General features: G+C 48.6%; 1 protein-coding gene across 1 annotated transcript in view; it reads left to right on the top strand.

Moving 5' to 3' along the window:
* The window catches only part of GSG1L (GSG1 like), a 255,208-nt gene that overhangs the window by 205,266 nt on the left and 32,374 nt on the right, over positions 1-17,568 (top strand). Inside the window, exon 4 of the mRNA XM_018041086.1 lies at positions 7,506-7,617. Within this exon, the coding sequence (XP_017896575.1) occupies positions 7,506-7,617 (112 nt within the window). The remainder of the gene's footprint in view (positions 1-7,505; positions 7,618-17,568) is intronic.

Here is a 17,568-nt window from a genome sequence, read left to right as displayed (position 1 = left end):
CATGGATAAATCTTCGATGACTGATTGAGTGAATGAATAATAAGTAAACAAACGATGAGTCTGACATTTGTTCATGTCTGTAGACAATTTGCTCTCCAGAGTTTTCAAATCTGGCCCTATCCTAGCTTATCCCCATATCCCAGACCCTAAGCCTTTACACCAGCCAGCCCAGTTCCCCAAAGCACCTTGCACTCAGCATTCGTTTAACAAACAGCTGCAGCACACTCACTATGCGCCGGGCCCTGGGCTCGGTGCTGGGGAGTCACTGGAGAGCAAAACAGGCCTGGGCCCTGGACTAGGGTACAGGCAAGGAGCCTACACAGCGAGCTCTAAGCACGTGTTCATTCATTCATGAAACACGCATACAGGGCTGATTATGAGCCAAGCACTGTTCCAAGTGCTTGCTTTACTGCATAAGCCACTTAATCCTCATACCAATCTGTGCACGCATGCTCAATCGCTCACTCGTGTCCGACTCTTGGCAGCCCCATGGACTGTAGCCCACCAGGCTCCTCTGTCCCTGGGATTCTCCAGGCAAAAATACTGGAGTGGGTTGCCATTTCCTGTTCCAGAGGACTTCCCAACTCAGGGATCAGACCCGAGTCTTCTGAGTCTCCTGAGTTGGCAGGCAGATTCTTTACCTCTGAGCCACTGAGGCAGTTGTTATTATCCCCTTATTACAGCTGAGGAAACTGAGGCACAGACAGGTGAGGTAATCCAGGTCACACAGTTGGTGAGAGAGCTGGAAACCAGCCCCTCCCCCTCCCTTTGTTTCACTCCTGCTTTACTCTGGGTTCACCTCTTGACCCTCCGTGCGTGCTAAGTCCCTTCAGTCATGTCTTAACTCTTTGCGACCCCATGGACTATAGCCCGCCAGGCTCCTCTGTCCATGGGGATTCTCCATGCGAGAATCCTGGAGTGGGTTGCTGCGCCCTGCTCCAGGGGATCTTCCCAACCCAGGGATCTGACTCTCCCAAATTGTCTCTTTATTCTGGCCCCATACCAGCCCCTCTTGCCTTGACAACAGGGTTCAGCTTCCTTGGTCTGACCAGTGGAGGGTGGGCTGGGGGTCACGGCAGCTCTTTTTGTCTTGGGTTGGGGTTCCGGTGGGCACCACACTCAGCCCAGCTCTGAGCCCTTGGCCAGTATCCTTCACCCCACTGCTCTCCCAGGTCTCCCAGAGGACAGGGAGGAGCCATGCTTGCTTCACCACCCTGGCTGGAAATCCCATTTATGGTGTCAGGAGTTGGGAGAAACCACAGGATGAGAGATTTACAGCTGCGAGTTTCCTGGTGTGGGCCCACGCCAGGAAGCAGCGGTCGCAGCAGAGAAAGCCACGTTCATTTAGTTGCCGCTAATTTATAGGAGGTGCCGTAACTTGACAGAAAGTCACTTTTTAACTCAGAATGAATTAGAAACAATTCCTCCTGCTGAAGATTCTTACAGCAGATGTTGGTGGATCGCACTTCACAGAACAAACATGCTTCCTGAAACTTGATCGAGGGCCCAGTTTTTTAAGCAGGGTCTTTAGAATGCAACCAGAAAATCTCACCAACCTATCTTTGAATGATTTGTACACTTCATTTATTGACTTTTCTTAAAGCATGGCCTTTCATATTTGGGAATAAATGTGATTCAATTGAGAAATCAATGCATTTCTAAAGTAACAATTTGGAGAATTGATTATTCTGTCAACAGGCTGGGTTCGGCTTCTGGGTCTAGTTGGTAGTTTTTGTGTTAAAATACTGTTACGTCCCCACTGTCCTAGTGTGTGGGGTAGTTGTTCTCATGAACATTTTCCTTCTTTAGTGGATGCTTTCTGACATTGCATATGCCTGCTACCATTCGCACTTTATAGATGAGAAAACCAAGGCAGTGACAGGTCCGATAAACTCAGAGAGCATCTGGACTGGCATGGTGAGGAAGAAACTGAAGACGTTGCAACAGCTGAGTGTTTGGAGAGCAAGGTCCAGCCCTCAGAAGGAGACTGGGGCAGGGGGCAAGGTGGGGATGGGGCTAAGGAATGAGCCCACAGAGGGAGCGAGAATGTGTGTGCGCGCTATGTTGCTTCAGTCCCGCGTGACTCTTTGCAACGCTATGGACTGCAGCCCGCCAGGCTCCTCTGTCCATGGGATTCTCCAGGCAAGAATACTGGAGTGGGTTGCCATTTCCTTCTCCAGGGAATCTTCCCAACCCAGGGATTGAACCCACCTCTCCTGCCTTGGCAGGTGGATTCTTTACCATTAGCACCACCTGGGAAGCAAGGCTCTGGGTAGGGTAGCACTTCTGGAGGGAGTGAACAATGGGCTAAAAGGAACAGAGACCTATCCTTCGAGCCAAAAGACTCCACCGGAAGTTATAGTGACGGAGACAGTGCAGCATCAAAGAAATTCAACAAAGAAATTCATGGCACAGAATGATGAGCTAGGAGCAGACATGTCACGTGAGACTTGGCATATGGTACAAAATCATGATGTAAAATCAGTCAGGATATATGTCTATGCACAGTTGACTCACTTTGCTGTTCAGGAGAAACTAACACAACGTTGTGAAGCAACTATACTCCAATGAAAGTTAACTCACTTTTTTTACAACTCAGAAATAAAATTATAAAATAAAGTCAGTGGGGAAAGAACAGTTTGTTCTATAAGGGTTCAAAGCCATTACCTACTCATTAAAAAAAATAAAGTTATATCCTTATCTCACACCGCTTACCAAGATAAAGTCCAGATGAATCAACATAAATATCTGTAAGTATGTTAGAAAAATATAGGAGAGTGTTGATTTTCTTAAAGTAGACACAGGAAGCAAAAACTAAACATCAAAAGACTGCTAACTTTGACTATAATAAATAATCAAAGTAGATGACAAAAACAGCTTTATTCATAACTGTCAAAACTTTGAAGCAACTAAGAAGTCCTTTAATAAGTGAATGAGTAAATAACCTGTGATACATCCGTACAGTGCAATATTATTCAGGAATAAAAGGAAAAGCGTAATCAAGCCAGAAAGCACATGAAGGAACCTTAAATCCATATTGTTAAGTGAGAGAAGCCAATCAGAAAAGGCTACATACTATGTGATTCCAACTCTATGACATTCTGAAAGCACCCAAGCCATGGAGATAGTAAAAAGATCACTGGTTGCCAGGGTTTAAGGAGGGAGGGTTGACCAGGTGGAGCATAGGGAATTTTTAGGGTCATAACTATTGGACACAATGGTGAACACACGTCACTTTGCCTTTGTCAAAATCCACAGACTGTACAACACAGAGAGTGAACCCTAATGTAAACGATGGAGTTAGTAATAATATGTCACCGGGGCTTCCCCGGTAGCTCAGCTGGTAAAAGATCTGCCTGCCACGCAGGAGACCCTGGTTGGGTTCCTGGGTCAGGAAGATCCCCTGGAGAAGGGATAGGCTATCCACTCCAGCCTTCTTGGGCTTCCCTGGTGGCTCAATCAGGAAAGAATTCACCGGCAACGCAGGAGACCTGGGTTTGATCCCTAGGTTGGGAAACTCCCCTGGAGGAGGGCATGGCAACCCACTCCAGTATTCTTGCCTGGAGAACCCCCATGGACAGAGGAGCCTGGTGGGCTGCAGTCCATGGGGTCACAAAGAGTTGTACACGGCTGAGCAACTAAGCCCAGCACAGCAATGTATTCCTACTGTCTCATCAGTTGTCACAAATGTACACACTATTGAAAGATGTTAATCATAGGAGAAACTGTGGGGGAAGCGGGGGGGGGGTGGATTTGGGAACTCTGGAACTATTTTCTGATCCTTTTTATGTAAACTTAAAACTGCTCTAAAAAATAAAACCTATTAATTAAAAAAAGATGTGCTATACATGAGAAAAGACAAACGGTAAACTGTTTGGAGTCAATATAACAAATAGGATTAGTATCCAGAACACATAAAGAACTTATACCAGTTGATAAAGAGAAAGATTTTTTTAAAAAAGGAAATTGACAAAGGATACAATCATAGAATAGGAAATATAAGTGGTTAATAAACACATGAAAAATGCCCAAGCTTACTAGTAATGAGGGAAATGTAAAATTTAAAACAATGTTGAGGTGTCATTTTTCACCATGCCGTGGATACGATTTGTAATGTTTTATAATATGAAGTATTGGTGAGGATTTGGGTGAGGACTCTCACAGCTGGCAGAAGTTCCACAAGGTTCTGTTCTCAGGTGAGCAATTCACTGACATTGATCAAAATTCAAAATGTACACGGCGTTTATGACCCGGCAGTTCCTCTTGTTTTTCACGCTGGAGAAATACTTGCTTGTCTGCACAAAGAGCCTTGTAGAAGTGTGTTCATTGCAGCATCACTTAGGGAGCAAAAAAGCTGGAAATAGTGTCAACTGATTGGATAAATAAAACATGATATATCATTATCAAGAAATGTTAGGCATCAGTTCCAAACAATAAGATATGTCTTATGTACTTTTTGGAAGTTCACCAAGAATTAGGTCAAGTAAAGAAAAATAAAAGGGATTTCCCTGGTGGTCCAGTGTTTAGGCATACTGCCCGCCAGGGCAGGGAGCTCAGGCTTCCATCCTGAACTGAGATCTCACGTGCCTTGGAGCAGCTGACCCCTGCACCCCGACTACTGAGCCCATGTTCTAGCCCATGTTACAGACCTACAACAACTGAGCCCACACACCGCAACTACTGAAGCCCTGTGCCCTAGAGCCTGTGCTCCTCAGCAAGAGGAACCGCTACAATGAGAAGCCCGCACACCACAGCTAAGAGTAGCCCCCACTTGCTGCAACTGCAGAAAGCCTGCACGCAGCAACAAAGACCCAGCACAGCCAAAAATAAACAAATAAACAAACAGAAAAAGGAAAAGAGAATATCCATATGGCTCAATCCTTGTTTCCTTCCAACAGAGGGAGCCAAGGAAGAGGGGATGGGAGAGGTTTCTAGCCTACCTTTGCTGGGGCATGACTACATATGAGGTCTAAGCCTGGCAGAGACAGCCTGGGGCAGGCTGAGCCCTTAGGAGTCTTTGGGGGCCTCAGCACCTGTCACGATCACCCCCTTCCTTGATTTCCTGGCTCAAATACGCCTTACCAGCCCTGAAGAGCACCCCTTATCTGAGGCCAGAGGTCCATGATAGGCTGGCTTCAGCCAAGAGATACGGGCAGCCAGCTGAGTCCTCTGTCTCCAGGGGACCTGGGGTGAGGTGACTGGAAGGAGACAGATGTTCTGGATCCTGCCGGCTCAGCCCCCAAGCCCCAACCATGCACATCTTTGCTCTGCTCTGCTTTCAGTGACATCCCCTTGGTAGCTTGAAACTGACCACAGTGGGATTATCCACACTATGAAAGCTGGAAAACACTACAAATCATAGCTTCTTTATTTTTCTGTCTTCAGAGAACCTGTTGTTAAACCGTCACGTTCAAGGGACTTCCCTGGCGATCCAGTGGTTAAGACTCCATGCTTCCACTGCAGGGGGGCACAGGTTTGATCCCTAATCGGGGAACTAAGACCCTGCATGCCTGGCGGCAAAAAAAATTTTTTTTACCTTCACACTGTGGGAACACAGGATGTCCACCTACACCCTCACTCCTGCCCCTAAGTCTGGATTCAGGACTCAGAGCCTCACTTCCTCTTTACTTCTGTCTTTTCTTATCTCTGCTGCTGCTGCTGCTAAGTCGCGTCAGTTGTGTCCGACTCTGTGTGAACCCATAGATGGCAGCCCACCAGGCTCCGCCATTCCTGGGATTCTCCAGGCAAGAACACTGGAGTGGGTTGCCATTTCCTTCTCCAATGCATGAAAGTGAAAAGTGAAAGTGAAGTCGCTCAGTCGTGTCTGACTTTTAGTGACCCAATGGACTGCAGCCCACCAGGCTCCTCCGTCCTTGGGATTTTCCAGGCAAGAGTACTGGAGTGGGGTGCCATTGCCTTCTCCTTCTTTACTCCTCTCTTTATCTCCGTCTCTTCTCTTGCATCAGAGGGGAAGGGGTGACTGGGGCAACAGGAGAGATACCTTCTCGGCAGCTTGGGAAGAACCTTGGCTTTAAGGGCATTTGGATCTGGGCCCCAGTCACAACTAAGCCATTTACTCTCTTTGTGACCTGGGACAGACTTGACCACTCTGAGCTTCGGTTTTCTCACCTGTGAAATGGGAATAATCACAGTCAGGACGACTATATTAGAGGTGTGGTTTTGCTTTGACTTCAGGGAGTGACATGCACCTAGACTTTGATGTGAATGGAGCCCTATGGAATTGTGCAGTGGGCAACCTGAACGATGGTATATGGCCCACATCATCTTACTTACTTACTTCAGAGGGTTGTTGTGAAAGTTAATAATGGAGGTGAAAGAGTCTGACGAGTGCCTGGCACACAGTAGGTACACATGCATTATTGGTTTCCTTCCTTCCTCTTGTCATCTGCCCCTTCCGTCCTCATCAATACTGTATCGCTCCATTTAAACTTAGGTATGAGCCAGTTAGCCACATTGCCGTGGCACCCACAAGGCTCTAGATGCCATGATCCACACAGTACAATGTCCCCTGTCTTATAATAACCCTGGTAACTGTATCAGTTGCATGCCTGCCAGGCAGCAGACATGGAGGCTGCCTTGCTTCATTTCAGTCAGTTTTCACCTAATCTGTCATAATCTTCATCTTAGGGTTGAAAGACTTGAGACTCAGAGGAGGGAGGTACCTCACCCAGGGCCACATGGTAAAAAAAGATTCTCACTCAGATCCTTTGGAATCAAAGTCCTCCCAGCCAGTTCCAAAATTTTTGACATGAGCCACAGAAAAACACTTCATAATTACAATCACTACACACACAGCCGTACACAGAGACACATGTGTATAGAGCTGAAAGTTTCACAAAGCAATATTTACTCCTGCTACATTTGATGTTATCAGATATTTCTATTCCATTCCAATAGTTTTTTAAAATGCTGGTTGCAATCCATGAAGTTGATTTCATAATCCACTTGTCTAATGCATCAGGACCTGCAGTTTGATAAACACTCTCTAAGCAGTTTCTCTCAAATGACCTTCTAACACAGGTATCAGCAAACTCTGGCCCATTGGCTAAACCTGGCCCAACACTTGCTTTTGTAAATAAAGTTTTATTGGCACACAGTCATGTTCATCCCTTTGTACACTGTCTGAGGTTCCTTTGTGCTAATACAGTAGAGTTGAATAGTTGCAATAGAGACCACATGGCCCAACCCACAGAGCCTAAAATATTGACTTATCTGGTCCCTAACAGAAAAGCTGCCCATCCAGAAACAGACCTGACTCCGTGTCTTTCTTGCTTAAATTTCTCCAGTGCTGCCCTTTGCCGTCTGGTTGAACTCAAATTTCTCGGTGGGCTTAGAAAACCACCGCCCTCTGATCTTCTGTGCTCTGGTCCCACTGGCTGCCCTTTCCTGGGGAGGTTCATGTTCTCCCCAGCACTAACAGACCTATGGTGGGTAGACAAAGCCCCACCTTGCTTCCTGACACCTTGTCCTGCTCCCCCCGACAGGCCTCCTGGGAATGGTAGCCCACATGATGTACACGCAGGTGTTCCAGGTCACCGTGAGCCTCGGCCCTGAAGACTGGAGACCCCATTCCTGGGACTACGGGTGGTCCTTCTGGTAAGTGGCTTTTGACTTTCAGACACCAGAGCCCTGAGGCATGCTGGGACTTTAGTAGCTCAATTCAGTTGGGAAACAGAGGAAGGTGGGAGTGGGGAGGGGAAGTGGGGGAAACTCAGAGTCCAGAGATGCTTTGTGATCCTAGAACTGAGGTTGGCAAACTCTAGTCTCTGGGCCAAATCCAGCCCATCACCTGTTTTTCCGCAACTAGGGATGCTTTTTACATTTTTAAATGCTTGAACATGAATCAAGAGAAGAAGAATATTTTGTGACATGCGAAAACTCTGGAACATTCAGATTTCAGTGTCCATAAATAAAGTTTTATTGGGATATAGCCAGGCTCATCGTTTACATATTGTCTACAGCTGCTTGCAATCTAGAGTAGCAGAACTGAGCAGTTATGACAGAGGCTGAATGGCTCACTGAGCCTAAAATATTTACTATCTGGCCCTTTACGGAGACAGTTGGCCAGCCTCTGCCTTAGAGGCTGCTCTGGTAGTAGAGACAGAAGCTGTCAAGAGCCTAGGGAAGGGTGCTGGATGCAGGGAGCAGGGACCAGCACCTTAGAGCTTGGTGTATGAAATAAAGGCAGACTCTGTCAGGATTATTTGGCTTGGGAGTGATGGAATCCCAGGCCTAAGTAAACAAGAGGAGCGTATTAGTTCATGGCATTGAAAAGCCCAGGTGGGTCAGCTGTGGGGGATGGAGGGAATGGATTGTAACGAAAAACCCACCCACCTCAGTCCAGTCAATAAGGGTACACATTGCTTCCTGTAAATGGAAAGCGCAGCCTGGCAGGGACTTCAGGGAACGTTTGATCCAGAGTTGCTGATGTCATCAGAGCTGAGTTTTCTTCCTCTGTGGTCACTGGAGCATTGCTCACTCCCCATGTGTCCCTGAGTGGGCTTCGCTCCTGGTGCTGAGAAAGCTCCTTTGAGGCTGGTGCTCCTTGCTTCACATACAGGATAACAGGAGGAGAAAGAGCTCTTTCCCTAACATTCACTGACGTCCCCCAATCCTCCCTCTGATGAGCTCAACTTAGGTCATTTTCTCTCTTCTGAATCATCACCATGGCTGGGGGAATGTCGTGAGCTGATTGGCTCAGCTGGGCCATTCTTCTGGAACAAGGAATGAGTCCAACACTCCTAAATGGTGAGTGAGTGGAACAGATGCTAAGTGAGCTACCACAATGTCCGCTTCAGGCACAGCTGGATCCAGGTGGTCACGTGATTGATCAGGAACCCAGTCATTCTCTCCCCACTTCTGACCCCATTCTCTTTGTGTCAGTTTTACTCATAGGCAACTTTCCCCCAGGTGGTAGCAAATTTGGTCACCAAGCCCAGTTCTAGGCTTCTGTGCTGTGCTAAGTGACTTCAGTCGTGTACGACTCTTTGCAACCCTATGGGCTATAGCTTGCCAGGCTTCTCTGTCCATGGGATTCTCCAGGCAAAAATCCTGGAGTGGGTTGCCATGCCATCCTCCAGGGGATCTTCCCAACCAGGGATCTCTTACCTCTCCTGCACGGGCAGGCAGGTTCTTTACCCCTAGCGCCATCTGGGGCAAACTAGTCCTAGGCTTACATGTTACAAATGTAGCAATACCAGAAGAGAGACTGGGCCCCTTTCCAATATTGCCAGCCAAAATCCTGGATATAACTTTCATTGGATTAACTTAAGTCACCTGACCGTACTGCAACCAATGATTTAGACCCTGAGGGGACTCGACTGTTCTAATTGGGCTGGCGTGAGTCACGTGGTGCAGTGAGTGGGGTTGCCCCATCCACACTGTTGGACAGAGAGATGGAGGAGAGATCCTCTAATGGGAAACTGGGGGTGGGGCATGAGTGGAGTGAGCTGTTATCAAAAGGAGGACTGTGCCCTGGAAAGACAAGTGACCATGGTCTGTTCCACAGGGTATCCGTGGTCCGGTTCTGGAGCTTAGGGACCATTCATCCACTCAGGCATTTAACACATTAGCTGAGTGAGCACTTATTCAGGGGCAGCTGGTGCTGGGGCTGCTAGCTACTGAGGATACAGCAGTGGCTGAGGCAGCGTTGTAACAGGAGTTCTGGACAGGTAGGCACGCTACCCACTGAACCACGCTATGATGCGGGTGGTTGGGGGGAATCAGCCAGCCATGGAAGCATGGAAGGAGGGGTCCCTGGCCCAGCTTCCCCTGGGGAGGGTCCTCAGGGAGAATCTGGCAGACAAGCTGGTGGAGGAGGGGATAAAGTAGGTGCTGGGCAGGGGGATGGCAAGTGCAAAGACTTGGCAGTGAGAGGGCATCTCTGGTAGAGATGGTCAGAATAGAGCAGAAAGAGCTATGATTAGGACCAGTGGGGACTCCTGCTGTATTTCTGCCCCTTCCCACTCTCTGCTTGGCCCCGCCCCCTTAAAGCTAAAGGCCTGTGTCTTAAAGCAGAAGTCCCCAACACCTGGGATCAAATGCCTGATGATCTGAGGTGGGGCTGATGTAATAATATTGGAAATAAAGTGCACAATAAATGTAATACACTTGAATCATCCCCAAACCATCCCCCTACTGCCCCGGTCCGTGGAAAACTTGGCTTCCACAAAACCAGTCCCTGGTGCCAAGAAGGTTGGGGACTGGTGCCTTAAAGGGACCTTGACTGGCCAACACAGACCCCAATACCTTTAAGTAGAACAGTTGTAGGGAATCCGCAGTAGGGAACCTCACAACAGTGTGTGAGGCGGGTGGTTCATGGAGGGGAAACTGAGGCACGGGGAACTTAAATAGCCTGTCCAAGGTAATCCAGCTTGTGAGCGGCAGAGCTGGGATTTGAACCCAGACAGTCTGGCTCTGCAGTCTACGGTCTCATCCTCTATATTCTGCCTCTGAGTGTGTGTGTGTGTGTGTGTGTGTGTGTGTGTGAGCTTAGTCATGTCCAACTCTTTGTGACCCCACGGACCGTAGCCCACCAGGTTTCTCTGTCCATGAGATTTCTCAGGCAAGAATACTGGCGTGGGTTGCCATTCCCTTCTCCAGGGGATCTTCCCGGCCCAGTGTGTGTGTGTGTGTGTGAGCTTAGTCATGTCCAACTCTTTGTGACCCCACGGGCCGTAGCCCACCAGGTTTCTCTGTCCATGAGACTTCTCAGGCAAGAATACTGGCGTGGGTTGCCATTCCCTTCTCCAGGGGATCTTCCCGGCCCAGGGATTGAACCTGAGAGTCTTGCATCTCCTGCATTGGCAAGCGGATTCTTTGCCACTAGTGCCACCTGGAATATCAACAACCTCAGATATGTAGATGATATCACCCTAATGGTAGAAGGTGAAGAGGAACTAAAGAGCCTCTTGAGGAAGGTGAAAGAGGAGAGTGAAAAAGCTGACTTAAAACTCAACATTCAAAAAACTAAGATCATGGCATCCGGTTCCATCACATGACAAATAGATGGGGAAGAAATGGAAACAGTGGCAGATTTTATTTTCTTGGGCTCCAAAATCATTGCGGATGGTGACTACAGCCCTGAAATTAAAAGATGCTTGCTCTGGGGATGGGGTAATAGAGAGAGAGTGTGTGTTTAGCACATGACACACCTAAGTGCTCTGGAAACACTGGTTTTCCTAATATTACCGATACTAACATGAAATTTAACACTCACAATAACCCCCTGTTGTATATGTAGACACTGAGACTCAGAAAGGTTGGGTCACTTGCCCAGGATTCAGCTGGTGCTGGGGTGCCTCTCTTTCCAGCATCCGCTGGCCCTCCAACCTGGCGGGGAGCCCAGCCTGCTGTGTTGGCCACAGGAACCTTTCTTCCTCTGGAAGCCAGACCTCCTGCCCTGTTCCTCAGCTCCCCCTGGGCTGGCCTCCTGGGGGGCACCCAATTCCCATTTAACTTATTTAAGGCCGGGCCCCGGTGTGAGGCCCCTATTAGGGCTGATCCATTTCTCCTTGTCACCGAGGCCTGCAAGATGGATCAGCCCCATTTTTCATCCCCCGCATCTGGGGCCTTGCCAGGGCCGTGCAGTGTCATCTCGCTTGTTTAATATGTGTGAGGCCATTTGTCAAAATTCTGCCCCACCCCCCACCAGGGAGGAGGCCAGCTCCATGGTGAGACAGCGCCAGCCTCTGTCTCCTGGCCCAGCTGGGGTGGAATAACCCCTGGGCTTGTAGTCCTGCACTTCTGAGGAGCTCAACCGATCTTGGGGACCAGCTTTCAAGCCACACCTGCCCAGGGAGGTGAAGTTTCTGTGGCTGGGTGTCCACCAGCCTGGGTTCAGTGCTTATATCGCCGGCAGTGGTGCGGTCTGGAGCTGGGAGCTTGGCTCAGGCTGTCAGCAGGACCAGCCTCTCAGGCATGGTGGCAGGGTCCCTGGAAAGTGTCCCAAGAGCAGACATTCCCAGAGATTCAAATGCAAGCTGCAAGTGAATTTTCTGAGCCTGCCTCAGAAATCACGCAGTGTCACTTCTGCTGTGCTCTGATGGTCAAGAGCAAGGGATCGGGGCCAGAGGCAAGGAGAAAGGGCTGCACAAAGCATGAACCCCAGGAGGTGTGGCTCAGGGCAGGAGAAGGGGCATATTTGGAGACTGCGTGAAATAACGCCCGTGAGGCATTAGCACAGTGAAGGTGCTCAGTGCGTGTTTTGTTATGAAAGGCAAGTGCCCCATCTTCCCTGAGTCTCAGTGTCTTCCTCTCTGGAGCAGGGATCATAGTACTGCGGGTCTAATGGCGTCCTTGTAAGCACCAGGTGGCCCCCAGCTCTCAGAGTGCTTATATACCAGAAGTGCTCTGTAAGTGGCAGTGATTATAAATGGTGATAATGACATGGGGGCCTTTGATAATGCCATGCTGGCTTTTTGAGAGGCATGTGATCCAGATGTCCGAGAGGATGGCATCTGGTGGGCATGCAGGCAATCCCTTGCACTCTGTTCTCCCCAGTCTCCTGGACTTGGTTCCCAGGACTTGAGTGTTTCCTCGAGATCCAGCCCTGACTGCACCCTCTCCTTACTCCCCTACTCCCCTCCCTGAGCCAACCCCCCCACACACACTAAGCAGAAGAATCCCATTCCTGCCCTGTGCCCCAGGCCCTCCAACTCTCCTGCCTGCTACTTTTTTCAGCTGTCTTAACTCTCTGCAGGTTGTCCTGTGACAGTGCCAAGGCAAGCCCCTGAGGACTGGGGTCGTAGGGACACAGGCAACTGCTTGGCTTGGGGAGCAAGTGGATGAGGCCAAGGTCGGTCAGGTACCTCCTTTGTACCTGGCATGGCGGGAGGCACTTTACAAACCCTGAGCTGTTCATTCCTGCCATTGACCCCCACTTGGAGGGGTTGCCATGCCCACCTGTGGGATGAGGACACATGCTCAGACAGGGCAAAGGTCCAAGTCACATAGCTTCTGTGTGCTGTGCACAGCCTCAGAAGATACCACGTTACATGCAGCCCAGGGCTGAACCCAGCCTGTAGATATTGTGTTTGACCCGCCATGGTGTTTTTTTTTTTTTAATTGCATTTATTTCTAACATGCAAATTCATAAGAATTTGACATAAAAATCCAGGTTTCTGGCTTCTCTTGACTGTCGGAAGATATGTCCTCGCCTAAGCCACGTTGCCTCATGGCAGCAGGCAGCTTCAGCTGAGTAGAGGCTGCCCCTTTAGATGAATCACCTGCTCACCGCCTTACCCCAGTCCCCACTGCTCCCTACCGCCTTACCCACACTTTCCTCATTGGGTCATCACCTGACTCTGCAGGAATTGGGGTGCATGACCCTGACTTGAAATGTCAACATTTCCTGATGATGATGGGAGAATGGAAAGCCAGGGTCACTTTCTACTTCTGCTTTGCATTTGGTCCAAGTGGAGAGAGATGGAAAAAGAGCCCCTCCTACCCCAGCACACATAGAGTGAGACCCCAGCCCTGAGCATTGACAGAATGCTTGACAGAATGAGGGCTGGGGAACCTACCATCATGGAGTTGTATTATAAACGTGGGATGCCCAGAGAGGTTAAGCAGTTTGTCCTGGGTCACACAGCAGAGGGGTGGCAGGTTAGGCCAGGTCCCAGGAGCATGGCCCCTCTCTATTTGCTTCTGGGGTCCATCTGTGTGTCATGTGGCCTCCCTACTGTCCTCCTCTCTTCGTCTCCCCTCCTCTTCAATCTCCCTGACCCTGTGGAAACCGTGGTCTAGCCCTTTCCCTCTCTGGGGACCCAGGCTGCCCTGCCCTCTCTCCATTGCAGCAAGTTGATCCCTTGCAGTGGGAGAGGGGTTTCTGGAAGAGCCTTGGCTACAAACAGCCACTGCAGTGGGTGTTTGCTGGTGTTACTGAGAGGCTGTGTTGGCCAGAAGAACGCTCTCACTCTGACTTATATCCCCGAAGCAGGTGACACCGGCCTTGTTTTCTGCAAGACCAGAGTGGGGAGAGGGCAGTGTGGTGCCCAGGCGTGCCCTGCTGCCGTGGTGTGGACCAGCTGGGCCCCCAGAACCTGCCGTCATCATCTCTTGGTCTCTTCATTCACGGGCACCAAGGGTGGCCTAAATTAGGAGCATTTGTGCCTTGTCCTGCCCTACATGGTGACTCTGTGCCCATCTGGCCTGAGGGTGGGCAAGGACTGCCTTCCTCAGTGACCAGGTACAGTCTTTCCACTGAGCAGGGCCTGGGGTAGATTTCAAGGTGGCATCCGAGTGTCTCTGAATCAGGTCCCCTAGCGTCCCTCCCATGACCCACCCCGGTAGCTCCCAGAGGACAGAGAGTTCACTGACAGCCACCCCCACTGCCCGCCCCCCATCAGTGCCACAGTGTCCACTCTGTCCTTGTCTCCAAAAACCAGGTCAACCACCCACGTGCCTCACTGTACCAGTCCAGCCACGTAAGCTGCAAACTCCAGCGGGCATTCCACCCTCGAGGTTTTCAGCCTGTGCCTAGCATGTGGGCCTGGGAGCCTTGGGGTTTGAGCAGTGGGGAAGTTGAAGACTCACAGATGCAGCCCTGAGCCCCTCACCCACATCAAAACCAGAGCATGGGTTTCTACGGTGGTCTAGTGGTTAAAAATCCGCCTGCCAATGCAGGGGTCACAGGTTATACCCCTGGTCTGGGAAGATTGCACAGGCCTGAAGCAACTATTGCCTGTGCTCCAAAGCTACTGAACCCACGTGCTACAACCACTGAGGCCCACGGGCCTAAAGCCTGTGCTCTGCAACAAGAGAAACCACCACCACAATGGGAAGTCCGTGCACCACAATGAACAGTAACCCTGCTCACTGCAACTAGAGAAAGCCCGTGCACAGCAACAAAGACCCAGTGCAGCCAAAAATAAATAAAACCAAAAGAAACAAAAAACCATCCTGCAGCGCTACCCTACTTGTGCCAAGTTTAGGTTTTCCCTTACCGGACTGTAATAAGGCACCCACATCCAGCTGGACTGGCACCAGAGTAGAGAGCTGCAGCTTTCACCCTGCTTGACTCTAACAAGCCCCAGGCACCTCTGAGTGTCTATAGAGGTCACATGGGGAGCTCGGACTCCCTCCCAATAGGCAGTAACAAGGTGCCCCTCCCCATCCCTGCTGAGGTGGTGTCAGAGAAGTCGTGGAGAGTCAGGGTTGTCACCGCTGCTGGGGATGACGAAGTCATTCCTTCCCCTGTGGTATCAAGTGGAGGGAAACTGGGGAGCCATAATGAGTCAATCCTATCCTTCCTAACCAGAGTGGTAGCTGCAGAGGCTTCAGGGGGTCAGAACTAATCACCCCTGCCCAGCAGTAACCAGGAACCTTTCCGCCGTGAATGTCAGTGGTGGCCCAGTGGGAAGTCTTGACTTCTACTCTTACCTGGCAGTTACAAGGCAGTGTTCCCTCTTCCTTTGTCAGAATGGTGTCAGAGGAAGTCAGCTAAAGCAGAAGGTTTAAACAAGATCCAGAGTCTCATAAAAAAAAATACCCCAAATCTCAAGGTTGCCACTAAAAATCACTGACCATGTGAAAGCCTGGGAAAAACTCAACCTGAAAGTAAAAATATACTCCATAGATCCCAATACTGAGATAACAGAGGTGTTACAATTATCTGAGAAAGATTCTAAAATAATCATTATTAACATGCTTCAGCAGGCACCCTTGAAACAAATGAAAAAAATAGAAAGTCTTAGGAAAGAACTAGAAGATGTGATAAAGAAATGAGTGGAATTTTTAAAACTCAAAAACACAATAACTGAAATAAAAAACTTAGTGGGTGGGCACAACAGTAGGCTGGAGAAGACAGAGGAAAGAATCAGTGAACTTGAAGATAGAAGTTACCCAGTGTGAACAACAGAGAAAACAGACTTTTGAAAAATGAACAGAGCCTCAAGGATCTCTGGGACTATAGCAGAGGATCTGACATTGCACTGCCAAAAGGGAAGAGGCACGAGCGTGCTGAAAAAGTACTCAGAGAAATAACGGCTGGAAAATTCTCCAATTTTGTAAAAGGTATAGACCTACAGAGTCACACTGAGTGGATAGCCAAACAGGATAAACTCAGGATAAGCTTGTCAATGAATATCGTAGATAAGCTGGTTTTAAAAAAACTAAAGTCAAAGAAAAAAAATATTGAAAGCAGCAAGAGTGGAACAGTACCTTAACTGTGCTTCGACTCTTTGTGACCCCATGGACTGTAGCCTACCAGGCTCCTCTGCCCATGGAAGTTTCCAGGCAAGAATACTGGAGTGGATTGCCACTGTCTGCTACAGGGGATCTTCCTGGCCCAGGAATCGAACTTGTGCCCTTTATGTCTCCTGCACTGGCATGTGGCTTCTTTCCCACCAGCGCCACCTGGGAAGCCCTTCTTAACTGTGTGTGCTCAGTTGCTTAAGTCGTGTCTGACTCTTTGCGATGCTATGGCCTGTCTCCCGCCAGGCTCCTCTGTCCATGGGGATCCTCCAGGCAAGAGTACTGGAGTGATTTGCCATGTCCTTCTCCAGGGGATCTTCCCAACCCAGGAACTGAACCCACATCTTTTTACACCTCCTGAATTGGCAGGCAAGTTCTTTACCACTAGCATCACCTGGGAAGCCCTTAACCGTGGGGAAAACCAATTTAAACAGGGAGCTTTGCATCAGAAACAATGGAGCTAGAAGGAAGTGACATGATGTTTCAAGTGCTGAAAGAAAAAAACCATCAATTTAGAATGCTGTTTCTAGCAAAAATATCTTTTAGGAAAGGGAAGGAGGAATCAAAATATTCTCAGATGGAGGAAAACTAAGAAAAGTTGTTGGCAGACCTATCCTGAAAGAATGGCCAAAAAAAGTTCTCTAAATAGAAAAAAAAAAATTAAGAAGAAATCTTGGAACATTAGGAATAAAAGAACATTTTTACTTTTCCTCTTGAGTTTTCTGTCATGCATAATGATTGAAGCAAAAATTACAACATGATCTGATGTGGTTCTAAATTACTCAGAGGAAATATTTAAGGCAATTATATTATTAATGGGAGAAGATTAAGGGGCATAAAGGGAAGACAACATGATCGTATCAATCAATGCAGAAAATTTTTTGACAAAATTCAACATCCGTTCATGATTTTTTAAAAACTTGCAGAAAGCTAGGAATAGAGAGAAACTACTTCATCTTGATAAAGAGCATCTACAAATACCTACAGCTAACATTATACATAATGTTGAAAGACTGAATGCTTTCTCCCCAAGACTGTAAACACCACTGTTGCTCAGCATAGTGCTAGAAGTTCTTGCTAGTGTCATGAAAAGTAAATAAAAGGCTGCTGCTGCTGCTGCTGCTACTAGGCCACTTCAGCTGTGTCCGACTCTGTGCAACCCCATAGATGGCAGCCCACCAGGCTCCTCCATCCATGGGCTTTTCCAGAGAGTGAAAAGGAAGAAATAAACTATGCCTATCTGCAGATGACATGATTGTCTATGTAGAAAAATCTAAGAAATTTATGCCTCCCCAAAATGCCTAGACCTAATAAATGAGTTCAGTTTGGTGTCAGGATACAATGTGAAAAATA

This window comes from Capra hircus, chromosome 25 (genome assembly GCF_001704415.2).
Source record: "Capra hircus breed San Clemente chromosome 25, ASM170441v1, whole genome shotgun sequence".
Taxonomy (NCBI): domain Eukaryota; kingdom Metazoa; phylum Chordata; class Mammalia; order Artiodactyla; family Bovidae; genus Capra; species Capra hircus.
This window is presented reverse-complemented; position numbering and strand designations above follow the sequence as displayed.